Source organism: Melitaea cinxia, chromosome 7 (genome assembly GCF_905220565.1).
Source record: "Melitaea cinxia chromosome 7, ilMelCinx1.1, whole genome shotgun sequence".
Classification (NCBI taxonomy): Eukaryota; Metazoa; Arthropoda; class Insecta; order Lepidoptera; family Nymphalidae; genus Melitaea; species Melitaea cinxia.
The window spans coordinates 12,286,022-12,313,182 of NC_059400.1; the positions used below are offsets into that span (position 1 = coordinate 12,286,022).

Consider the following 27,161-nt stretch of genomic DNA (forward strand, 5'->3'; position numbering starts at 1 on the left):
GTAAAAAAATCGTTTATCTTTTGTTAAAAATTGTTTATCTAGTTTCAATTTACATATTTTTTATTCACGGAGGCGGTAAATTCTGACGATACAATTTTTTTTTCTTATATATCAGTGTAACGATTCGATTTTTAAGGTATTTTACTATTAATAACACATGTACTTAGTACCATTAAAGAATACAATAGTGGAGATTAATTCTAGTGTCAACACAAAAAAAATGTTTGTTATAACATATAGAGGTAAGAGAAAGAGTTAAATTTTTATTTGTCCTTAGTTTGGGTATGTCAGAATTCATTATTTATTTCTTTAAATGAAACAATTTATTTCTTTCTAATTAGTATCACCAGTAAGTTGATTTTTAAGTGAGACATTTAGCGGGTCCTTATTGAAACCCTATCAATTAAAATTCTAAGATAAAACACAAAATAAAACGTGATTTTACACATTTGTTGATCGACACTCCTGCTAAACTTCTAACATTATAAAAATTGTTGATTTTTTGGAATTGTGAAATCAACATTATGACAAATCAATACTTTTGATTCAAGAAATCGTACACAAACCTAGTTTACATTTTGTGGAACGATGCAATGTTTTATTAACTTAATGTTACAAGATTCTTTTGATAAATGTTTAATAATATTCGTGACCCTTAAAATAAGTAGCAATTTGGAACCTAGTTCTGCCGCCCAGGTACTAAATATTGATATGACATAATTTATTGTAAATCTAATTTTGGTACAGACTCAATAATTAATGATACAAAAATAAAATATACAATGAACACATGTCAATTTTTTTTTTTAATTGATAGTTTAATGGCATTTTCATCATTTGAATATTTTATCTTTAATTTGAAATTTACAGTTTTCACAATTTAATTAATTGTCTTTTGTAATTTAGAGTTGCCACTGAAAAATGAAATAGATTTAATGAAAATGTTTTTTGTTTATAAATGGCAACCCCTTGAACAATGATTTACTAACTTTGACCCGCATTTATTAATTATAAAAATTATAACTCACCATCATATCGAATAACTTACTTAGCACAATAAAAAATAATAATGGTATTGGTTACTTATAGTAAAAAAATTATTAAATGGAAAACTACTTAAGCTTAAGTTTTAAATATGTCTACAAATGAAACCATTTGTAGAGTAAAAAAATAAAAGGAAAATACCTATTTCCCATTGAAATATCACTATGAATAATATGCCAGTAATTGTTCTAATTAGTGCTAGGGCTGTCTGTTCCACTTCCGCTGTTCTCTGTATTCGCGAGAGCGGATTTTGTCAATTTATTATTTTTCTTAGCAGATTTGCTGAGCGTCGCGACTTCTTTGAGTAAATTTTGAATTTTCGTATTCATTAAATTGAATTTGGTTTCGTTCATTCGTTCCTTATTTTTCATTTCATTACGTAGTTCCGTCGTGTCATTATGATGCTGTGCTTTTAGCTCGGTTATCTAAAAAAAAAAAATACTATCAGTAGAATACACTCATGTAAATAAAACAATATATGTTAATAATATAGTACGCACCAGCTTATCTTTGGAAAGTAATTCATTATCCTTCTGTTGTACTTTCTTTTGAAGACTTGCGATAGTTTCTTTGAGCTGAGTCATAGCAACAACATGGTCTGAACTGTTTGGGTCTAGTTCACCTAACAAACAGTACATATCTATAAGGAAAAACATTTTTTAATATAAAACAAATAAAAAACAACAATATAAATAATTTGTCATATTATATAATAATGAACTAAATTATAGCAACAAGCAATAATACAAACAAGAAAACAAACAAAACAAAAAAAGAAATAATAGTAACTATCAAATTCCATACACACTTAGAAATGGTATTGTTTAACACCATTCAAGTATATATTAGGACAAATATTCAGTCTTCAAGAATTTAAAAATTACATTCGCATTTTTTTATAACTTAATAATTATGAAAAACTTTTAACTCTATAATCGTTATAATGCCTGACTCCCCAAAGCTTACGCAAACACATCTATACCACAACAATATATAGTTGTCTCCTTCTTTCAATGTTATTTGCAAGATCTAAAATTTCTTTTTGTTTTGTAAATTCTATGAATATATATTGAACACTACTGGAAATCATTACTGCATCTTAATGCTGAGTCCAAAAGAAACATTATTGTATCTTTTGGACTTTATTAAAAAAAAAAAAAAAAACAATATAAAGCACGGTAAGAAAAAATACGGAAAGTGAAACTGCATGAAACAACGAAATAGCAGTGATGCTGAGAATTATGTTGGAGTTTGCTTTTACAGCGCTTTTAGATGTAGCAAGATATGGGTAAGATATTAGGGGTACCAGCATTTACTGTACCGTTATAAATAGCAAATGACAATTTGTGTTATGATTTTTGACTTTTAATGTTTTAAATAATTATAAATTCGCCTTGTTAAATAGAACATTTTAATGATTTAATATCACGATAATCATACTTAAGAAGCACACTGTAGTCGCGGCTCGGAGCTGAAACACTCACTTTTATTTTAAAAGAATATTGGGCTATGATAGAACAAAAACTATTTTTTTTTTCATTCTTATTATAATTTTACATTACTTGTATTTTATTTGTTATGTATAGGATATTCATACTGAGTAATAACAAAATAATAATGAAAAACAAAGACTTAAAAATCGTAATTTTTCGTATCAATGTAAATAAGAGATGTAAAATAGCATCACACATTGCAGTAATTTCATATTTTTAATTTTTTATACCCATACTCATAAAAATATGATTAGATATTTATTCCACTATAATTAACCGACTTCCAAAAAAGGAGGAGGTTCTCAATTCGATTGTATTTTTTTTTTTTTTTTTTATGTATGTTACATCAGAACTTTTGACCGGGTAGACCGATTTCGACAAATTTTGTTTTAATCGAAAGGTGGTGTGTGCCAATTGGTCCCATTTAAATTTATTTGAGATATAACAACTACTTTTCGAGTTATATCTAATAATGCGTTTTTACTTGACGCTTTTTTCGTCGACCTACGTTGTATTGTACCGCATAACTTTCTACTACATGTACCGATTTTGATAATTCTTTTTTTGTCGGAAAGGGGATATTCCTAGTTTAATATAGTGATAAGGAAACCAGGATCTGATGATGGGATCCTAGAGAAATCGAGGGAAACTCTCGAAAATCCGTAATAACTTTTTACTGGGTGTACCGATTTTGATAATTTTTAATTTAATCGAAAGCTGATGTTTATCATGTGGTCACATATGAATTTTATCGAGATCTGATAACTACTTTTTGAGTAATCTTTGATAACGCGTAGTTGCTTGACTATTTTTTCGTCGATCTACGTTGTATTACTTGTCGATGTAATTGAAGTCGGTTTTTTTTTCGTTTGCGAGCAAACACAATTATCTAATCTAGTCTAATAATCTTTAATTTTAAGTGAAAAGGAAATAGTGTGATTTTACAAACCTTGCAATGGATTGAGTTTCGATTTCTTTTCCATAGGCTGTGAGTCGAGCGAGAGATCACCAGAATTCATTGACTTCATCATGTCAGACTTGCGTTTATCTTTGTGACTGCTTTTGGACCTACGGATAAGTACTTATTAATTTTTTCATAAATAGTCTAATATCTAGCTGCAAGTAGGTCAGTCAAGTTTAAAGTACAAATACAGGATTGGCCATACTGACTTGTGTGAGCGATGCTTGTGTTTGTCGACTGCTGACATATGTTGTTTGGTTCGAGCCAGGGCCCTTTTTAGTGACTGAGTGCAAAGCCAACACAGCAACTTTCCATCCACCTGGAAAAATATTTTTAGTTTTTTTAATATATACGGTTGATATTTCTATGGTTCTCATATTATTTTCTAATGTTTACGCGAATTTTACTCATTTAAATGAAACAGCTTTTTCAGATGGTTCTGTTATTATTATTAAAGTTTTTAAGTTTGCAGTTATATGTGTGGTTGATAATTATCTATGTGATAATTAAAATAAATATATGTAAATAATTATAACCAAAAATAGAACTACACAATAACTCAAGGTAGTATATACCTTTTTATTGTCATCATGTCTGTCAAAGGCGCATCGTTGTTTGCACTGCTCACAAGTAACAGCGGGCCCATACTTGCGCTCTGAATTAGCACACCGCTGGCATTTATTGCCTGCGAAGAAAGTTATTAAATATATTGGTCAACACAGTAAAACATTATATAGACGAAATAAATAAATTTTTCGCAATCTCAGCCATAGTCATCTAATATTTTTTATAATTTTACATAGAACGAGACATTAAACTATAAATTTATAGTAACTATCCCTTTTAGCAGAAGTTTGTAGCAGAATTTTTATATAAATTAAAAAAAGAAATAGACAAACATATCATTTGTCTTAAAAAGTATGAATAAAGTATTGACTTCATGCATTAAATTATAATTTAGCGTTTTATGAATGAAAAAGGTTAACTGGAATTAATATAATTCTAATTTTGAATTACTTTTCTATTCTCAATAGGTGAATCTAACAGCTTCTAGACTCTTAAAAAATAGTTAATTTAGTTAATATTTAAAAGTGTTAAATATGTTAAAATAACATGAGATTATGTTACAAGTATGACATACCTATAAAGGCAGCAATAATGTTGCAATATTCACAGGCTGTTGGTTTGCCATAAGCCTTCACATTTGCCTCACATTTCTTGCAAATAGATGATGTATTAGATTTACTATAAAAAAGAAAATGAAACACATGAATGATGAATAGATAAAAAAAAACTTTTATCAGTCTATAGAACTTTTTGAATATTTATTGTATACATGTCTACGACTGGTCTATCTGATAGTGTAAAGGAGTGTGAAGGAGAGAGAATCTAAAAATAAAAATAAAAGTGACATGAGAATATAAACAACAACTGTTCATATTATTGTCACTTTTATATATTTATATATTATAATTATAGCTCAACAACCCTATATCTCCACTCAACTTGACAATTGCAAAATAATCTAATCTAACACAAATGAACGCAGCAACTAAAGTAAAATGAGTTAAATATAAATCAAAATCTTAAGCTGTGTTATTATATATTGTGTTGGTGGTTATGAAAAAATGTTAAAAGTATTTAAGCTTTAGTCATTCAACTTCATTTCAATAGATACCAATTGTACACATTAACTATGTCCCTTACAATATATTTTCATTTGAAAAAATATTAAAAATTATTACTTTGGATCCCGTTGGAGATAAAATAGGTCTGATTCTATTTGTAACAAAATTAAAAACAAAGAAACATTTAGTTTCCTGCATTTAGTTTTGTATCAATGATAGTTATACCCTGCTGAAAATTTCAAATAATATAATAATAAAATAATATTTGTATGGGAAGATGTTCTATTTTCTATTTTTATCTGGGCTATCTGGAATACAGATAGATCTATCTGGGCTATATTAATTTAATTGTAGCAAAAAATTTCGGGATCCCTGTTTCAAACATATGTGTGTTTACAATAACTTCCCATACAAATCATCGCTTTTTATTTAGAATTTTCAGCAGGGCTAAATTCTTTGTTATACTTTCAATTGATGATATAATAATATTGATAATTAAATGTATACAATTTGAAACAAGATCACATGATTTGGCATATGGCACTGACCTTGTTTGTTGAAACTCGGAACGGCAATAAGTACACTTCACGACCGGGAAAGAGCCACGACATTCCTGAAATACCCAGAAAAGGATAGCGTCACGACTGACGTCAGTACAAGTGTAAACGTAGCACTGAAGTACTTGCTTGTTTTAACAAAAATATACCTACTTAAATCGTTTAAAGAACAACAAGTATGTGGATAGTATGAATTAACTATAACATAAGGAACGTTACCTTGCATAGTTGTTCTCCAGGAGATAATTCTTCGAAAGGATGTCTTGAGAAACAACGAGAACACGCAAAAAGGGCAGTTGACGAAGCAGAACTCATTATTTTTGATCTTTAAATACTAAAAAAATAGTTTAAAAAGTTGTAATAACAACAAAGCTTACAAAAAACACAAATAACGCTAGAAAACTTCAAATATAAATTATGACAAAGTAGATGACGAAAGGAATAACCGCCATGATAGAGTGAAATATGAATGAAGAAATCGGTACAAACAGTTCATTCAATAATATTTTATTGGGCGTGCTCCACCTAACGCCTACAACGCTATAGATCAGGGCCGCTGAAATTGCCGTTACGCTAACGTAAAAAACGCTGCAGGTGTTGTACTTGTAAGGGAATTTTATAAGTGGAACGCATATTTGGGCGCTTTCAGGTGTCAGCTGAGTGATGGCAATATGATGGAATGGTGAAAACATGCAGCTCTGGAGGGTTATGAGTAAGTATTTCGCGAGGATTAAAGTAAAACTTAATTCAACATGGATTACCGGGACTTAATCGTTGCGTTTTTGCAGAATCAAATGAGAGATAACATTTAAAATTTGATATTAACAGTTGTTTTTTAAAATTTCCGCCACGTTTTGATAAAAGCCAACTTTAACCTTATTATCAAAATATTATTTTGTGGACGATGTGGTCGCGAACAGTGACGTCATCTATGACATCAAGCGATCGCTCGCGATGACCACGGGCCTTAGGTGGAACGATAGAATGGGCTTTTCGGGCTTTGTGGACGCTTAGTGGAACGCGGCAATTCAAGAGCTAAAAAGAATGCCAAATGTCAATAGTACAGGCAAGCACTTACTCTTTGGCAAGCACTTTACTAACCCAACCTAAAACTTGAGAACTAAAGTTTTAAAAAATATAGATCTACATCTACTGAACAAATTTAAAGGAAATCAGAGTCATCTAATATTAGAGAACTTATTACAGATACCTTTATTACTCTTTGACGCCACGTTGGCGCAACGGTCACAGGATTGGAACGGTCTATGGATTGTGCCGATTGCGCTGGCGGTTGCGGGTTCGATCCCCACACATGAAAAACATTTGTATTGGCCATACAAGTGTTTGCCGTGGTCTGGGTGTTTATGCAGTCCTTGTGGGTCTCCCCACCGTGCTCGGTAAGCACGTTAAGCTGTCGGTCCCGGTTGTTATCATGTATACACATACTGATCGTTATACATAGTGATCGTTACTCATACTAGGGAAAATATCCGCTAACCCGCATTGGAACAGCGTGGTGGATTAAGCTCTGATCCTTCTCATAAATGGGGAAAGAGGCCTATGCCCAGTAGTGGGATATTACAGGCTGAAGCGTAAGATATATACTTTTTGATTTGATTACAGGCTATCAAATATTTTTTTTAAAATATATGTTTTTTTCATTTATAGACGGTTAGAATAATAAATCATGGTATAACTAAATGAATTAGCTAGTGCAGTCTTTGAATATCAACATTCTACGTAAAATAAATTTTGAATTAATAATGTGACCAACTTTTTATTATTATATACCTATTTCAATGTCATCGTATATTATTTCATCACGTGATAAATAGATATATCATACACAGTAGCGTAGCGTGGTTGTCGGCCACCCGGGGTGGAAGAAAATTGTGCCGCCCTCTTATTTAGTATTTCAATTTAATGTATACTATATATTACATACATTATTATAGAGAACTTTTCGGCAAGAACAGTCATTATTATTTTGCTTTACACGGGCGCAATGCTAATACTAAATATAAAATAAATGTTTGCAATGTATGCGCAAAAAAACGTGTTTACTTATGACATCACATTAGAAACCTCTAAAACTATCAGTGTTCCTCTACTATATTATGCATATATTATACATATAAACCTTCTTTAAGAATCACTCTATTTACTGAACAAAACCGCATCGAAAACTATTGCGTAGTTTTAAAGATCTAAGCATACAGACAGCGGGAAGTGACTTTGTTTTATACTATGTACTGATGGGGTAACTTTTTGAAAAATCGACATAATTTTTTTTTTTCAAAGAGGTTTTTTCTTTCAAGTGTCTAGATTACACCATAATTTATTAAAGATTTTAAATTGTTATTTAATACTATAAAAAAATTGGTTGTCTGTAAAGTTGGTTAACGGACGATAGTATGACGTGTCAACGTCATAACAAAACATCTCGGACGCATAGGCCAATCGAGTGGAAGAGAGATAGATACGGCGCAAGCATACAATGAGCGTAACGCTAAAATGAATCATCCTTTTTAGTGCATGCCGCCGGCGTTCATCGATTTATTAGACGTTGTCACATCAAAAAAATATTTTAGATGATATACCGGCTTTTTAGACCGCGACCTCGCGGAGCACTATTTTCAATGTTATAAAAAAATTATAACAGAGATAGAGTTCCCCGGAATTTTTTTATTGGAAATTTACTCCTCTTTCATGATCTTTGTTCAAAATTCCTTAAATATAAACTAAATACTTTTTTATCTTAATTTGTTAATAACAATCGCAATTTTTTGTGTGCTAATAAACCCTTAAAAACATTTTTCTGAACGTCGCGTCATTCCGAATCGAATGAGCTATCACACATATTATAAGGATCTTTATTTCCATTTATCACGTTTTCAACTTAATATGTATACAGAATGTAAGTGACAGCTATCTTTTAACTTCGCCACTTTACTCATAACACTATTCTGAGTTTAGAACTAGTGGAATTTCTTGTCAGAAAATTTCGAAAATTTTCATTTTTTTGGTAGGTTTATTTAAAAAAATTGTCTTGTCGCTTTTTTATTTGGTTCCAAAAACAACAACGATGTTTGTGGGGTAGAATAAATGAATAGAAATAGTTATAAACCACAGTATACGATTCTGGATTAATAAGAGGGATTTTTCACCCACGGGAGAGGTATAAAGAACCGCCAGATCTATGTATCTATAGTTTTGCGATAAAAAATTCTTGTTGTATGATACTCAGAATAATGGTTCGAATTAATGGTTTCAATTAAAGGATAGCTATCTCTTACATTCTGTATGTAATAGAAGTCATTCTCACAGATTATTAGTCATTAAGGGTGTAAGTAAAGACGTTGCCAGTTGCTACAAAATATCATTCAAAGAAAATGGATTACCCAGCTTCGTCACAAAATAAGTAATTAAAAATTCCGTGCTCCTTTCTATCGGTCCGAATTTGTATTTGCGATAAAAATAATATAACATGGTTCCAATATTTACAAAACATTTTTATTAAATAAGTGCTGTTAAATTTTGCCGTCCCCTAAAAAGTGCCAACCGGGGCGGGTCGCCCCTGCCACCCCTACCCACACGCCTACACTACACTATGTCACTGATCATACACACATCTCAATAATCAATGTAAATCTTTGGAAGTAAAGGAGCCTGTGAAGCAGCAGTTCATGCAGCTCCTACTTTTTATAAGGTAATGAGGCTGAAGTTTTCCTGAAAGTTGACGTAAAAAATGCTTTTAATTCTGTAGACAGAGCAACCTTGCTTAACAAATTTCCATCCATTTTGTGAAAATACTATTGCTTCTAATGTCGGCGTTCAGTAAGAACCACTATGACCGGCTCTTTTTAATCTAGGTATTCCCAAATGCATTTCAAATTTAAAATCAAAATTGAATATATGGTACCCAGATGATTGTACTATAGGAGGCAAACCTACATAAGATAGGACCAGATTCTCCACAATAACCTAATATACTCCAACTTTAATTTAAACATCTATGAATAGAAATATTGTAGTCAATAAAATTAAACCACAAATAAAGTTTATAGTTTTAATCACCTAAACAACCGTTTCTTATTAATAATTAGCGTAACACAAAAGGACACACTTTGATTTACTTTCATAATCGTATAAATGTAATTAAAGTGATGTTAACAAAAATTGATATATGTATCTCCTAACTCGACAATCGACAAGCTCATTTTTTAGATCCGATTCAAGTAATAATCAAAATTGACAGTTCCATAGATAATCTCTCAGCCTGCTTAGTCGCGGTAACGAGCCTTTGGAAACGGCTGCAACGATTTTCATGAAAATTAGTATGCAGAGAGTTTTGGGGGCGATATGTTATATAAACGAACCATGTTGAATTAAGTTTTATTCCAATCCATGCGAAATATTTTTTAACCACCCCCACACCTGCATATTTTTACCATGGCACCATTTTGCGAGCACACAGCTGAAACCTGATAGCCTCCAGACATGCGTTTCTTTTCTAAAATTCGCCCACAACGCCTGCGGTGTTTTTATGTGTCTTAGTGGAACATCGATTTCAGCGGCCGTTATCGATGGCGTAGTGGGCCTTAGGTGGAACGCGTCCAATGTGTTTCATTCGCTTCCATATTCTGTATGTATATATTCTGTAGACTGTAACAGGAATCAATCTTATTTGACGTTTAGTTTTGCGTGCTTTGGTGTTTGTTTGGATTTTTAAAAATGAACTTTAATGTTTTAATTAAGTTTTCAATATAAACTATTGAATAAGATGCGTTTTTTATTTATATAAAGTTGTTATTATTCTTAATAATGGCTATACCACCGTTTCCATCGCAAGATTTGGCTAAACTCGTTCTTGGTAAGGTGTATTTATTTGGCGGGAGCGCGAAAACCGTCTGATATAACGGAATTTATTGCAGGTGTTTATTTCTAATTGTGGTTTTTGACTCCAGGGTACCTTGCCGAAGAACAGTTGATGACCGCTTATGATGAGTTTTTGCAGGCTAGCCCGTATTTAGATGCCCATAGAAATGAATATGACAGAATCCTTATGACATCATTAAAGAATATTCTAGCCGAATATAGAGCAGTTAAAATTTATGGTACATAGTATTTATGCATTATTTATCAATTGTTACAAAGGTTTTTACTACGTACAAATTAAGGAGTATTTAAAGATCAAAAATTTATTTATAAACAGACTTATTTTATTACTTAAACTCGCATTTTACACCTTTAGTATAAGGTGTTTAAAAATGAATCTGTGTCTCCTGTGATAAGTGATATTATTCGACTTACGACCTTTTTTGATGTGAGCATGGGCATTATCAGAAAACAGTAATGATTTTTTTGATCTAACTCATATACTTCTATCTGCTTTAATTACGGACGTATATGTACATAATGTTTTGTACATATGTTGTTGTATGTCTTATACTTTGTGTTTTAAATGTGATTGTATTTAATATCATATTTATTTTTCAGTACATTTTTTATGAATACCAATGTATCTAGAATTATATACCCTTAAACCTAAAATATTTTTTTATGGGGTATAATTCAGGTAAATTATGTAAATAGGCGAGTGATAACAAAAAATTATTTAATCTAAAGGGTTATTAATATCTCTATCTTTACGTTGAGGAACATTATGTCTAATTTTACAGGTATCATTTATCTTGTAATTAGCATAATGTAGCACTTAATAAATGTGTAAAAAGGAACCACTCAAAAGTTTTTTGTGTAATTTACTTTTAAAATTAAATATTTAACGAAAGAATTAAAAAGTATTTTGAAAGAAAATGTTTTACTCAATAAAATAAGACATTTAAGTTAAATCTAGTCCACTTAGGTCACAAACAAGACTTTTTTGAATCTTGTTTTTGCTCTCCTGTTAAATTATGATTTTTACTTGTATCACTTTTCACAAGAGGCCCAGAAATAAGTGCTTTTTATAAAGAAGTGTTAATAAAACTACCAATATATTCTAGTTCTGTTATTTTTTATTTCAGTGGAAACATGTAAGCCATTCTTGTTGCGAAAAAAATTATTTCAATGTTCCAATTTGTTGGAGATCGTCAAGATCCTTATCAGTTACGTAGATGTAAATAGGCTCTATGCGCATGAAACAAGTACAGAAAAGATAAGGTATAAATTATAATTATAAGATTGACTATAAAAAATTATAAACCTTAATAGGTATCGATGTGGAAAAATAACCATAAAATTATGTTAAACAAAATCTACAAATGAACAAAAGATATATTAATCCTCTATAAATCAATCACAATTAAAATATAAAAAAATTTCCACTTTGGTTGAAAAAGTAGAAAAATAGCATTAAACATGCATACAAATAGAATAGAATATACTAATTAAACATAATGGTTGTAATGTACAAAGGCAGTCTTATCGCTAAATAGCAATTTCTTGTAGACAATCTTAACAAAATTATATATAACTTTACCTACTACTTAAACATATTTCAGCTTCAAACCAACCACAAGGTGCATCTGTGAAGTATGCAATTCTTTAAGTCTAGAAACCTGTATGTGCAAGGCTAAGTCCCTTAAATCAGTATCAACTATACATCCTGCTAGTCAAATAGAGGCCTCTACTTTGGATAGTTCGATAGAAGCAACATCACTTTCAGATTTGCCTGGTGAGTATATAAGTACAATTTCGAAATCAATGTGTATATAATGTATGTATTTTGGAACCAACTTGTTGGTGCAGTTTGATATTATTCTGCTTTTTGTTCCAGAGGTTGTCATTTTAATATAATAGGTTTATTTATATATTATGTATTTAAGTACATTTTTTAAGTAAATCTATATATTTCTCCTGTCTTGTGTGTTTCTATGGGTTCAAGGATGGTTTTAAAACAATTGGACCCGGTATGTCACCAATCAATTTTGGTAGTTGTATTTCGGACAGGATAACAACATCTGCTGGGTCCGCTAGTTTATAAAAAAAAATATAAATGTCTGTATCAATCCATTAGCTAATAAATTGACATTAATTAGTTTAGGCTTACCTGTAAAAATATATTTTACAATATGTTATTTATTTCATTTTAAGACACGTTAGGGTAATTATGTACATTCCTGGTGAGAAATTTATGGGGTTGGGGGGAAAAGGGGGGGTGGGGTGGTGGGCGTGTGGGTTTTTCACCCCCAGACAACTATTTTCGTGTAAACTTCGTTGTTACAGAGATATCGTGGTTGAAGTTTTGAGGTTCAATTTTTAAATCGGAAAAAATTAACCTACCACCTTTAAGGTTAGAGTAACGCTTGGCTCCGGCGCTGCGGGAAGTGCAGCCCTTCCGCCCTTGCGTGCGAAAGCACGCTCACTCATGCTCCGTTCCGCAGCCTCAGCCGCTCCTCTACGCATTCGTTTGCGCGCTTTCGCACGGCGGGTGAGGGCCGCACTCCCTCTGCGCCTCCGGCTTAAAAAAAAACACTCTAGGGGTAGGGCAGACCAAGACCACGTGGACACTGGGGTGCTCCGATTCGGTTTTGGGTATTTTTCGAATTTCTATACCTATATTCTAACACGCAATGTTACTAATTTTATTAGAATATTATGTCTGACGCGTTATTTTCTTTAAAAGTGTCTATTTGTTAATCGTTAAAGGTCAGTTCGTATCGTATTTTGATCTTGCAGTAAAGATCGTTTTCACGTTTATTTGTTCGAAAATAACGCGTGATAGTCGCAGTACGGAGCATGAGTACACTTCACGCACCACTGGAATTAAGGTAGAGTCAGATACCTATAACAAAAATTTAACCTCTCATAATAAAATCTACCTGTAATGTACATCATAGCCCACGTTAGCGTTAGAACAGCACTGGCTGTTGTGCTTCTGGTCACGGGTTCGATCCCAGCACAGGACAAACATTTGTATTGGCCATGTAGATATTTGACGTGGACTGAGTGTTTGTGCTTGTGTATTGTATGTGTTACCGGACTTCCGATGGAGAAACCTACTACTAGGGGCCATTGAGTTTGAAGTGTTTGTTTATTTATTTTTAAACTATTGAAATGAAAATATTTTGTACAAAATATTGTTAATATGGATGATTGGAAGTTTTTTTATTTTTGTTTTATGCTGCAACTATTAAATTGTGATAACAAAATATATGTACATAGTCAATCATTTCAGCCTATTGCAGTCCACTGTTGGACATAGGCCTCCATAAGTTCGCGTCAAAAATAGCGTGAACTCATGTGTGTTGCCCATAGTCACCACGCTGGACAGGCGGGTTGGTGACTGCAGTGCTGGCTTTGTCGGACCGAAGACGCTACTGCCCGTCTTCGGCCTGTGTATTTCAAAGTCAATGCAGTTGGATAGATATCCCGCCATCGGTCGGCTTTATAAGTTCCAAGGTGGTACTGGAACAGTGTTATCCCTTAGTCGCCTCTTACGACACCCACGGGAAGAGAGGAGGTGGCTATATTCTTTAATGTCGTAGCCACACAGCTAATGTACATAGTCAAAGACCTAGAAAAACACATGATAATTTGTAATTCCATATAACCCCTTCTTTATTGAAATATCCTTCAGATTTACTTAGTCTACAAAATTCAGTTAACATTTTTGAATATCATATCAAAAATTGACCGCTCCAGCGGGATTCGAACCCGCGTCTTCGACATACCGTGTCGACGCTCTAGCCAATTAAGCTATGGAACGATATACTCGCTAGAGCGAAACTTTTGATATGATGATTTTTACTTTCGGTTTAAGCGAACCGTGGCGCCGTCTATAAAAATCATCATATCAAAAGTTTCGCTCTAGCGAGTATATCGTTCCATAGCTTAATTGGCTAGAGCGTCGACACGGTATGTCGAAGACGCGGGTTCGAATCCCGCTGGAGCGGTCAATTTTTGATATGATATTCAAAAATGTTTAGAATTCCTAATTGTGGGTAACACAAAAATAAAAATCGTACATATTAAAAATAGCATGGTGTCGTCTCCTGTCAAAGATTTTCATTGTAATATGAAACTTTGAATAGTTACGAGTCTCTGTAAAGAACTCACTATAGACGGCGCCACGGTTCGCTTAAACCGAAAGTAAAAATCATCATATCAAAAGTTTCGCTCTAGCGAGTAGATCGTTCCATAGCTTAATTGGCTAGAGCGTCGACACGGTATGTCGAAGACGCGGGTTCGAATCCCGCTGGAGCGGTCAATTTTTGATATGATATTCAAAAATGTTTAGAATTCCTAATTGTGGGTAACACAAAAATAAAAATCGTACATATTAAAAATAGCATGGTGTCGTCTCCTGTCAAAGATTTTCATTGTAATATGAAACTTTGAATAGTTACGAGTCTCTGTAAAGAACTCACTATAGACGGCGCCACGGTTCGCTTAAACCGAAAGTAAAAATCATCATATCAAAAGTTTCGCTCTAGCGAGTATATCGTTCCATAGCTTAATTGGCTAGAGCGTCGACACGGTATGTCGAAGACGCGGGTTCGAATCCCGCTGGAGCGGTCAATTTTTGATATGATATTCAAAAATGTTTAGAATTCCTAATTGTGGGTAACACAAAAATAAAAATCGTACATATTAAAAATAGCATGGTGTCGTCTCCTGTCAAAGATTTTCATTGTAATATGAAACTTTGAATAGTTACGAGTCTCTGTAAAGAACTCACTATAGACGGCGCCACGGTTCGCTTAAACCGAAAGTAAAAATCATCATATCAAAAGTTTCGCTCTAGCGAGTATATCGTTCCATAGCTTAATTGGCTAGAGCGTCGACACGGTATGTCGAAGACGCGGGTTCGAATCCCGCTGGAGCGGTCAATTTTTGATATGATATTCAAAAATGTTTAGAATTCCTAATTGTGGGTAACACAAAAATAAAAATCGTACATATTAAATTCAGTTAAATACATTTACATCATTAAGGGTGAAGAAGTGGTAGATAAAGTGGCCTGGTTTCAGTTGAAATTAAAATATTGTACATTTTAAAATTGTAATTTAATATTTAGTTGTTTAATGTCATGCACTTAATGAGTATATTTTGTATATTTTCAGGTAATTCAGTAACAAAAAGCTATTTAGAAAAACCCAAGGATTTGATTGTAGAGACGACACTGTCAAGTACTAGTAGTGTTTCCCAAAAGGATGAGTGCACTAATTTGAAAAGTTGGAATGTATTAAGTAGTACAAACAACAACAATGAACAGCAATTGTCGACTGCCATATCACAAAATTCAAATAATTTTAATGATACTAGTCAGGATATTATCAACGTAAGTTAGATTTTTTTTTTTAATTTTCGAAATTGTTATAGATTACTTTACTTTTCTTTCAACACATTTAAAGTTATTTATTTTTTATTGATTAACGATCCATGAGTGATATTATAAATAAAATAATAGAATGTATTGTCAATTAAAAAAAGATTTTTAAAAAGGAGGTTAAATCATTATCACTGTATTTTTATGTTTTTACTCATAACTTCCTACCGGGTGGACCGATTTAGATGATTGTTTTTTTAATAGAATGGTGATACTTGTCATGGGGTCTTATTTAGATTTGTTTGAGCTAATTTGCTTGACGATTTTTTCGCCTACCTATGTTGTATTACTGGTCCAGGTAACTTTTGTAATGCAATTATCCAAAATAACTTTTGTCCTACTAGTTTGTTTATTATAGATGGAACGTATTATATAATTATATTAAGGAGAGATAGGAAGAGAATAATTTGTGTGATAAAATTATGTGAATGTGTTAATATTAATTAATACTTATATGTATAAAATGTTTCGGTTACTTTTTCCAGAGATCTGATGAATCGAGACAGAAGATAGAAGAGTTCAATAATGTATTGAGTTTAGTTTGTAGCAATAGAAACCGTTCACTACCACCAGGAGGTAGTAATTCTAATTCCCAAGACTGTGTAAATAAGCTTATTTGCAATGCTGGCACTTTTCAAGAATTTGCAACTGGAGTTAGTGGTAAGAATATATTACTTGTGTAAGGTTTTATCTTTACATAATTTTTTCAAAATATTTTGAAAGTATTCAATTTAATTTTTAGGGAGTAGTGATAAAGAAAAAGCAATTGTTCCTGATTCGAGTACTTCGGAAATCTACGTCAAAGAGTAAGTTTAGCTTGATGCTTTCCAATAATCTGAATAATCTACAATTAAAAATATGCCAGGAGCTACATATTAGTAGTGATATATGGAGTAACATTAGTCAATAATTGTGTTTACAGGCAAACGAAGAAAAACCGACTTCAATTATATTGACAAGTAATAGGTACAACGTAGGTAGACCAAAAAATAGTAAAAGTAAATACGCATTATCAAAGATTACTCCAAAAGATCAGATCTCGATGAAATTTAAATATGACCACATAATAAACATCGGCTTTCGATTAAATTAAAAATCATCAAAATCGGTACACCCAGTAAAAAGTTATGTGGTCGAATTGAGTAACCTCCTCCTTTTTTTGAAGTCGGTTAGAAACAAATTTACTAAATGAACTGGAAACAATGTTTACCAGGTTCTATATAATTATATCTATTTACTAGCTGACTCGGCAAACGTTGTATTGCCGCTAAACGCTATTTAAAAATAGGGGTTGGTAATAGGGGTCGTTCGTATTTCGCGTTATAGATGTCGCCACAGAAGTTTGAAAATTTAAGGTTGTATGTATTTTTCAACACCAAATCATAATAAAATAACAAATAAATAACTTATCTAAAAATTAAAAAAAAAAAAAATGAGGGGTGGACTACCCTTAACATTTAGGGGGGTGAAAAATAGATGTTGTTCGATTCTCAGACCTACCCAATATCCACACAAAATTTCATGAGAATAGGTCAAGCCGTTTCGGAGGAGTTTAACTATAAACACCGCGACACTAGAATTTTATACAGAGTGGGGATGACAATACGACAAAAATTGAAAACACAGGTAATACTAGTTTATAGGAGTATTTCAAAACCATCAAAAAAGTTCTAACGTCAAAATCAAAAAAATGATTTTTTCAAACAAACTAAATAAGAAAAATATAATAAAATTATACTACAACATGTGTGACTATAGGTTCACTGACCTGTTATGACGCGCGGTGACACAACGAACTACTACGAACTAGGTACGTTGGTTTGTTTGGTCGGCCATAGTAGTTACTAAATTTTTAAATTCTATCTAAAATAATTATCTTCTTATAATTTAATTCATTAATTTTGAGATGATGTCGCCATTAGTGGCCATATTTTTTAATTTATTAAAAGGTCTAATAATTCCATTTTTTAACTCATCAACTGTATTTACGTCTGTTGAGTACAAGTCGTTTATTACAAAACTTCACAGAAAATGCGGGATTAAGCATTGATCTTCCCGTATCCTCTGAAAAGCATTTGAAATAGTGCGGCCATCGGTTGGACAAATACGGGTGTTCCCATATCTCTCCCGGTACTTCTGTATTGCTAAATTAGCCTTGCCGTGGCATTCTCCGTAAACAAAAATCATGTACTCCGAAGCTGTGTAATTATAACGTGGCATTGTAAATAAAATAAAAACTATTCTTACTATTAACACTAGCGCCTAATTTCGCACAATTCACCTAATAAATATTAAACTAGGCATTTATTCTACGTTAATGTTCTTGTCACTATAAAAATAAAGCATTAAAATATCGCACAATCACTCCAAGTCTTTCGAGATAATCCAATAATTAATTAAAACGAACAAAACTCGTGCGCATATGTAGAAAATTGACAAATCAACGCGTATGACATCAAGAAACATGAGTACCTAAATAAACGGCACAGAGACCACTGGCCGCTTGTCGCGTACGCGGCAACTCAGGGAAAAACTAAAAACAGGTTATAACATGTTTTGTTTACGCTAGCCTACGCACCAGGGCTGACAGATGTACGATTTTGTTCGTAATTTTTTTTTTTTTAATTTTTACTCATGTACGATCGCTAGACTAAAATCATACGCAAATGTACGATTTTTATATTCCTATTACCTGGAAGCATTTCATAATTAAAGAAACATCATTCACCGGCAAGCTTGAATTTCGTTAATTTCCCTTACTTGAATGAACCTACCACTTTTATATGAATGAGGACTCTTTGAAAAATCATATAAAGGCTGTATTTGTTTGCTTTCTAATGAAAGTTATAATTTATCTTGTGGTAATAATTGCGACTTGAAAAAAAAAATACATTTTGAAATAAAAAACAATTTGAAAATTATAAAACACTAGCTCAATTTGCTTTGAATTTGTTATCTTTTCCTCATTACAGTGCAATCTGTTATGTGAACGAGAATTCAGCGAAGTTAATTTAATCAGAACAAAACTTAGAAACAGTTTATCCAATGATACCCTTAAGGGCACATTATTAGCCTAGCAATTAATAAGAAGAAACGAAAATGATACGAATTTTAAGCCAACAAATTCTTTTGTTAAAAAAATATGACCACAGAAAATTTTGTATGAGTGTGACAACAATTTCTGGCAGCCCTGGCACAGCCAGTTGTCCTTTACAGTTACACGTTCTCAGGGTCATTGCAACACACGTCCCACGTCGATTGTTTTTTTCAGCTGTTACAAGATTTAATATTTTAATGTAATAACGTGGTATTTTATTATTAATAAGTGTTGTTATTGTAATTTGTTGTCTTTATCGCATTTGTTGAGTTGCTGGAGCAAAAGTTTCGCAAATATTTTGATCTTGAAATTAATATAGTCAATGAAATACTTAAATTTATTAAATATTGTAAATTTGATATGCCATGTGTGCTCCCCGTGATATTACCTACTTGCAAAAACTATGTTAGATTCAGAATTTAGATTTTCAGAATTTAAAATTTAAGCATTAAAAGAAACAATAAATTTTTAAAAAACAAACAATTATAAAAAGAAAATTATTAGAATCATACTGAATATTAAAACTATTTAACAAATGTTTTTAATATGTCTTAACACAACACTGACCTACCAAAATAGATTTGCACGTTTTTAAATTACGCGTACGCGTAATATTATGTTTGTACCGATCGCGCTCAAAGGGTCGTTAACCTGCGGGTGACCGTTTATTAATGTTATACAACACGTAGTAATTTTAAAAAATGAAAAATCATATTTTTTGACTAAACTACTGGATGTATTTTATTGATTTTTTGTATGTGGGCTTGGAATATCATTACATATACGATGTCAAAGTTATTGTCGTATTGTCATCCCCACCCTGTATATTAGATTGTGGAGAAAAATATGGAGTACTTAGTTATTCCTAATTATCAGTAGTTGTCGTACTTTAATATAGGCTATTGAGACTCCAATGGGCCGGGTTTAGTGTAGCGTCTCTATGCTGGTATCGTGCGAATTATGGCATTATACGGTGCCCCCGACTGACACAAGTACTTACCGGGCACGGCTGCTTCGGTAAGTACCTGCATCAGATCGCGGGTAGGGAGGCCACCCCTGCCTGTCACGCGTGTGGTGAGCCGAGTGATACGACGCGTCACACTCACTGTGTCATTTGGCCCAGCGTTGCGCCCTCGTGGCCGTAATAGGCGAAAATCTGTCGTTTCCGAGCGCGGTCCGCAGCGAAAGTTGCTGCTCGGCCGTGAGCTCCTGCGAGGAAGTCATGGCGTTAAAGAAGGCTGCGGAGCGGCGGCGTGAGCTCCAGTAGGATCAACCCGCTCCGCAGGAGCCGACCAGGGGAAGGAGACGCCGATACCGCTCATTCACCCTTCACAATAGAGCGGGCGGACGGAGCTCTATGGACGAAGGTGACCCGCACATGGTGGGCCAACCGTTGGGGCGTCGCGGTAGCATGCGAAAGCAATCCCATGGCGCCCCGCTATGATGATGAGGGGCACCGCTGGGTTTTAATGAGTAGTCGGGGTTGTTCACCGGGCCAGGAGCCTCACATTCCCGTCGGTCTCGTGGGCGGGGTGCATAAAAGCATTTCCCAGCGAAAAATAAATAAATAAAAAACACTCCACAACAGCTATTTTTACATCACCAATAATCTATATAAATAAAAATGAGTGTTGCTAAGCGCATAACTCGAGAGTGGTTCGACCAATTCGGCTAATTTATTTTTTTGTATGTTCTTTAATGTCCACGGAAGGTTTTTATACTAAATAACAAAATTAAAAAAAAAATACTATAACTTTTGACAGAACGAAGTCCGTCCGGGCAGCTAGTATTGGATTAAACATCCAAGTTTATTAAGTCATTTAGTAATATTTTTTTGACGCTAGACCATTTCCTTTGCAGTAAGGTTGCCTGGAAGAGATCTCTTTTTAGCGATAAGGCCGCCCTTTGTACCTAACGAATATATTGTTAAAATTTCTCTTTCTAAGCTAATTATTTCTGTTTTTGGTATAAAGTGTATTATTATTATTAATATTTACTTGATATTTTTAGGAATAAAAGAGAAAACACAATAAGTACAAACCCAGTAACAAACATTAAAGGGCCACCTAAATCCCAGTACTTGTTAAAAGCTGGAACGTCAAGGACTCTAAACATTCAAGCAAATAATAGTAATGAACAATCTTATACATCAAAAGTTGATTTTGTAAAAATCAAAAGTAAAAAATTAGAAGACCCAAAAGTGAAAATACTGTCGGATGTCAAAGTAGATAAAAGCTTTAAAAGCAATAATAATATAACAACTCATCAAAAGCCTCTAACATCGACTCCTTTGTTTCAAATGCAAACAATTGTAATAAATGGAACTCCAGCTTATAAACAAAATCCAGAAACTGGTACATGCTTAAACTATACCAGAGACGAAATTATGGCAATGCCTACCATTATTCTTGTTCCTGCTCCTGGTAATTATAATATTTATTATAATTGTTATAAATATACTTAATGAGTGTAAAATTGTTTATAATGTACCTACTGCAAACCGTTCAAATGTATAATCAGTAACGAATTTATATTTGTAATTATAAATGTACTCGTTTCAGTTGTTGCCGATGTTTCAAAAAATAACTTTCTGTTTCACCATTAAACTCCCTACTAAAATAAGTGGCAGATAACTATAACCTGTCATATATATTTTACGAACCGGAAACGGTATATATTTTTTTGCCTTTCGATGAAATGTATTGCGAAAAAAATGTTTTGATCATTGATAAAAGCATATCTGTATTATTTGAAACCTTTAGTATACTTGTAGTTATTGGCACGGATATTAAGCGCTGACGCTCAAACCGCGCAGAAACGACTTTTGGGATTTTAGTGGTAAAAGTGAGGCACAGGAGCGAAGTAATAATATTATGTGCACCGTTCTTGATGGGCTACTTTCCTTGCTCCAGGGGCGCTAAATCTTTGGTACTAACTAATTATTATCCCTATTTTAGTCTTTGATTTATTGACTTATTAAATTCAGTTCACAACTGTTATATAGCAAGAATATTGTAGTTTGATTCAATTATTAAATTTCATTTATTGTGTTATCTTATGCTACCATGCATCTTATGCTGTGTGGTTACGGTATTAAAGAATATAGCCACCCCCTCTCTTCCCGTGGGTGTCGTAAGAGGCGACTAAGAGATAATACAGCTCCACTACCAACTTGGAACTTAAAAAGCCGACCGATGGCGGGATAACAGCCAACATATTTGGCTGATTAATTACAAGCACCTTTTTCTGTCAGGTATCTATTTGCAACCTGATAAACCAAAATAAGTAGTTTGTCTGATGAATCTCACTGCATTAATAAATCTGAGAAGTTATAAGACTATTGGTGAAACAGGGTCTCAGAGTTATTGTTATTTATTCAACCCTTTTAAGTAATCTAATAATAATTAAATTTATGACCTCTGTTCACTAATCTGCTAAAAGTCCCAATTTAACGGTTTGCAAGGTATGAATAGTATAATAATTTTATCTATGTTATTTCAGTGGCATATACAAGTAAAGCTTTAAAATTAGAATGAAAAATATCTCTTTACAGGTGCTTCACAGAATACAAAAGGACCTTCGATTCAAACTTCAACATCCCAATGTTTGAATACTGTTACAACTACTGCTTCTACAACACGAACTTTAGGTCCACTTTTGATAGATATTTCATCTGATACGCCTGCACCTATACCAATTTCTGCGCCTGTACCAAGTTCTGCGACATTAGATGAAAAAGCATCAAAAGACGTCCCTAAAGCGACGTCTGAAAATAGTTCAGTTCAGACCATTGATATCACACATAGTTCTGTCCCAAAGGACACAAATCTTACAGTTTCAAACAAGACTAGTACACCTCAAATCTTACCGCCTGCTAGAAAGTCCTCGTCCACGCCTCGGAGAACATCACATATTAGAGTTTTAGATTTTACAACACCGAGAAGAATACTACATGAAACTATTAATACCAATGAACAAGAGCCAAATAATGTTGTGCCTTCGAATATAATAAGTAATGAAAATACTGAATTTCCTCGTCAAGACACATTCACAAATGTCAAAACTTCAACAATTCAAAAAGCTGATGCAAATAGTTCAATTATGAATATGTCAACAAAAGAAAATAGCATAAAAATAAAGAAAAATAATTGGGATGCCGAATTACGAGCTCTTGCCATACGAAACGATGATAGTCAAGATTTTACACCAAAATCTAATCCAGTTAATGTAAAAAAAAGGGTTTCACAAAAATATGAGAGTATTCAGGAGATTAATGAGTCGCATAAATCTAAGAGTATGAAAAAGAAATTATCACCTAAAAAGAAAAAATCGAAAAAAAAGGTTAGTTCGATAGAAGTTATGGAAGAAACGCCCGTTGAAAAAGGTCCTGAATCTTCAAATAATAAAACTCCTGAATGTACCATAAAGCCAACTGTTAATATAATAAAAGATTCAGATTGGAATACTATGGAATCTAAACACAAATACAATCAAGAAATTCATCCAAAAAATATTCAACAAGATGTAGGAAAATTAAACTACAGCGACGAAGCAGTTGATACGCCCGAAAACGAAAGGTTTTTATTACAAAATGAAATTGGGGCAAGACTTAACATATCTGATCTCTTAGAGACTCCGTATAAACAAGTGTTATATGATATTCAAATGGAAACTCCTAAATTCTTAGGTCCTGATATACCCGGTGAACCAATTTCAGATATTAAAATCATGAACATACCTACACCTCGATTTCTAGCTACTCCTAAACCATTACAAGCGACTCCATCGTCTTATTCATCTCGACCTACCGATTATTCTAGTGGAGGCTCTTATTATAAACCGGACGATCACGACTTTATTCCAGCACCGGAAGTATTGGAGTGTGCCGTTACTGTGATAGAAGAACCGCTTAAGGATCTAAAAGAAACACGAAAAGTAACAACTAAAGTAACAAAGAGTGACACTAAAGATAAATCTCATAAAACTAGTCGACCGCAGAGAAAGTGCACAAAAAACGTATCTTATAGAAGTCAAAATGTTACGGCCAGGTCTAAAGAGATTGATAGTCCAGAAATAGCTTCAGTTTCTAGTGATACAAGCAATGTGAGCTCACGGGAAAAGAAACCATCTGAAACAAAAAGCAAAGTAAATTCAAAAAACAAAAAGGATAAAAATAAAGTCGCTAGTACACAAAAGTCTCCATTGAAAAAGGAAACTCCAAAGAAATGTATTAGAATCAGACCATTTAAGAAAACTCCAATTAAGGGAGCACCAAGTAAAGTAAGGAAAAGTACTTCAGATTTACAGACGCAATCATCAAAGTCAATTTCAAAAAAGAGGACATCTAGTAAGGAAAAGGGTGCAGTAATACAGCCAGTCATTAATGCTTTCCCAACAAAATCTCGTAGAAAATCGTCTACACCTAGAAAACTCCAATGTACTAAACCTTTTTCTTCTGACAGTGTTAATCGAAATTCATCAGATTTGTCCAAAAACGTGTCAGTTACAGGAACTGCTATTTCATTTTGTCCCCAGGATTCTGACAATGAACAACAACCTTTGAGATGGTCTGACGATGGTTCTCAAGATATGAAATCAAAGGAAACTGAATCTAGCGGCGATGTTGATGATATAAGTAAAATAAGAGAATTTATTGAAACATCAGAGCCTGAAAAGATCAAATCAAAAAATAACAGTGAAGGAAGTTTGCATATTGATTTAGTGAAACGAGGTTTTGATGTTGAGACTGCAAGGATTATTGAAAGGGACTTGCTTGATGCGACTCCTATTCAAGATACTTTGACAGAGACAAACAAGGAAACATGTAAAATTTTTAACTCAAATAGAAACGATATTTCTGAAAATATTAATGAGAAGGTTGAAACAGATAACATTGATTCAAATAATTTGCAAATAGTCCATGATGAGATCGATGAAAATGACGATGATATAGAACTTTCAGTTTATGAATGTACTGAGGAGAGTGAGAATTTTATTACTTGTGAATTTGACGAATCAAAGTTTGTACCCAAAAGTGATACTTCGAAATTAAAAGATAAGTTTTGTATGGAAGTATGTATTGATGATGGAGTATCGATAAGACTTAGACCGACGCCGTTTCAAAGTCTCTTAGAAGATGATTCAACTGAATTACATAAAGAATATAATTCGATTGAAACAGAAGCAGCAGTGATTTCAATTTCAAATATAGATAAACTATACACGCCAATAAAAGATCGAAGGGCTGAGTGTTATGAAATATTTGATTCAACATTGACTAGCATCGATACACCATTGAAAGCAGAAAATTCAAAAGAAACTGTCTATGAAACAACTGTAACAGACATAATCTTAGAAGTAGAAAATATAGATACGAAAGATAAATCAGAAACAAAAAAGAGAAAGAGGGCACAGAGTGGAACGTCGGACGAGTCACTAAGTAAGAAAACAAAACCAGACACTCACTATTTACTTAATTCTGCCAATATACAAAATATTGATATTGAGTCAGTATTAAGTAAGTTGCATGGACCTTAACAGACTGAAACTATTTTATCAATGTAATTTTAAATGAATTAATTTTACAAGTGCACACAATTAGATTTTCATTCAATATTACGTTGATCATGTGTATTGTGTAAATAGATTCATCGTCATAATCATAAGTGAATATTGTTGTGGTATGTTTCTTATTTGAAATAATATGAGTGTTAATCAGTGTTTGTTAAATGTGTAAGACACAATTTTATTGAACTTTCTTTTTATAATCATTACCAGGTAATACAGATCGATAACATGTAAATAATGTCATGCTGTGAAAATGTGGTAGCCACTTCACCAATAAAAATAATTTTAAGTTAAATCTTTTATTTCATATCATATTTATTAAGTCTACAAACTTTATTTTTAGTGTTTATGGAGGTAAATACTCCTCTTTTTTTGACGTCGGTTAACATTTACGATGTTTTGAATCGAATATAAAAAATGCTTAAAAGTATTTATCTACAAATTTATATGTAATGTAGGTAACATCGCGAATAAATATACCAATTTTACTGAAATTATAATTTGAGTAAAGTTTGTGATTGCTAACATTTCAACGAAAGGGTAGTGCGCAGCTAACTTTGCTAAGCCAACGTAATTTTAATCGCACACGACGACGAACTGTCAAAACACTTCATACTAACGACCTTACCTTTCCTGAAAAGCATTTTTTGCTATATTGTATGAAATTTAATGTAAAGGACACGATGGGTGGGGGATCCATACTCTTGAGATGGAGATGATTTAATCCTCCCCCCCACAAGACAAACGTTTCTATACAACAAAATATATCTGTTTGAAACAAAAAAAAAAAAGAATTATCAAAATCGGTTTATAAACGACGAAGCTTAAATAAATGAATAAATATCTTATACATACACGATCGCCTGTTTCTATGGTAAGCAACTTAATGCTTGTGTTATAGGTAACAACCGGCTAATATAGCTCAATACTTTTTTTTGATAAATATATATATAGAAATATTATATATATAATATAAATATATAAATACAAATATTACACCCAGACTTAGGCGGGAATCGAACCCGCAACCTGCGGACCAGAAAGCAAGGCCACAACAACCTGCGTCAACGGGCTAGTCAAATTATGTATAGGTATATAAAATTTCGAGGGTTTCCCTTGAAAATTGTAGTGACGCCTAGTGCGTTTGTTAATTTTTTTCGTCTACTTACGATGTATGAAGTCGGTTTTTTTTCGTTTGCGAGCTAACACAATAAATTATTTGAAGTCGATTCCTGAGACCATATTACACTCATTTTTGTTAAATACATATATGGCATTTTGTTGCAAAAATTTATGAAAATTACGTACCTACCTAAGTCGTTTACGAGCATTATTGTTTATTAAGCATGACAATTTAATCCTTATGAATAAAACCTATATGATTATCATGAAAATTGTACAAACAGAAACAGTACCTCAAATTGTATGTTGCTTAGACACATAGCGACATAGTAGAGATAAAAGGGCTTAAAAATAATTTT

General features: G+C 32.8%; 2 protein-coding genes across 4 annotated transcripts; one reads left to right on the forward strand and one right to left on the reverse strand.

Annotated features, from left to right (window-relative positions):
• Positions 1-304: 304 nt before the first annotated feature.
• Positions 305-6,154, reverse strand: LOC123655376 (protein FAM76A). 3 transcript variants are annotated; one of them, XM_045591189.1, is made up of 9 exons: positions 6,112-6,154; positions 5,903-6,020; positions 5,675-5,739; positions 4,640-4,743; positions 4,074-4,183; positions 3,708-3,817; positions 3,487-3,605; positions 1,545-1,684; positions 305-1,469 (listed from the first exon to the last, which is right to left on the reverse strand). In XM_045591189.1, exons 2-9 carry the CDS (start codon positions 5,996-5,998, stop codon positions 1,233-1,235), a joined length of 981 nt encoding a protein of 326 aa, XP_045447145.1. In that variant the 5' UTR covers positions 5,999-6,020; positions 6,112-6,154; the 3' UTR covers positions 305-1,232. The 3 variants fall into 3 exon arrangements, with proteins under 3 accessions (XP_045447145.1, XP_045447146.1, XP_045447144.1); XM_045591190.1 differs by having other exon boundaries at positions 1,545-1,666; positions 5,903-6,148; XM_045591188.1 differs by having other exon boundaries at positions 5,903-6,148.
• A 4,341-nt stretch (positions 6,155-10,495) lies between these two features.
• Positions 10,496-25,975, forward strand: LOC123655377 (putative mediator of RNA polymerase II transcription subunit 26). The gene is made up of 9 exons (XM_045591191.1): positions 10,496-10,556; positions 10,651-10,800; positions 11,710-11,845; positions 12,187-12,359; positions 15,751-15,968; positions 16,502-16,676; positions 16,759-16,822; positions 21,124-21,536; positions 22,667-25,975. Exons 1-9 carry the CDS (start codon positions 10,508-10,510, stop codon positions 25,648-25,650), a joined length of 4,362 nt encoding a protein of 1,453 aa, XP_045447147.1. The 5' UTR covers positions 10,496-10,507; the 3' UTR covers positions 25,651-25,975.
• The last annotated feature ends 1,186 nt before the right edge of the window (positions 25,976-27,161 follow it).

Excerpts from the sequence above, each read along its gene's own strand:
- LOC123655376 (XM_045591189.1), bottom strand. The coding sequence starts at position 5,998 with ATGAGTTCTGCTTCGTCAACTGCCCTTTTTGCGTGTTCTCGTTGTTTC. Across the intron at positions 4,744-5,674 it reads TCCGAGTTTCAACAAACAAG|TAAATCTAATACATCATCTA; the intron begins GTCAGTGCCATA and ends TCTTTTTTATAG. Across the intron at positions 1,470-1,544 it reads TACTTTCCAAAGATAAGCTG|ATAACCGAGCTAAAAGCACA; the intron begins GTGCGTACTATA and ends TTTTTTTTTTAG.
- LOC123655377 (XM_045591191.1), top strand. The coding sequence starts at position 10,508 with ATGGCTATACCACCGTTTCCATCGCAAGATTTGGCTAAACTCGTTCTT. Across the intron at positions 10,557-10,650 it reads TTTGGCTAAACTCGTTCTTG|GGTACCTTGCCGAAGAACAG; the intron begins GTAAGGTGTATT and ends TTTTGACTCCAG. Across the intron at positions 21,537-22,666 it reads TATTCTTGTTCCTGCTCCTG|GTGCTTCACAGAATACAAAA; the intron begins GTAATTATAATA and ends ATCTCTTTACAG.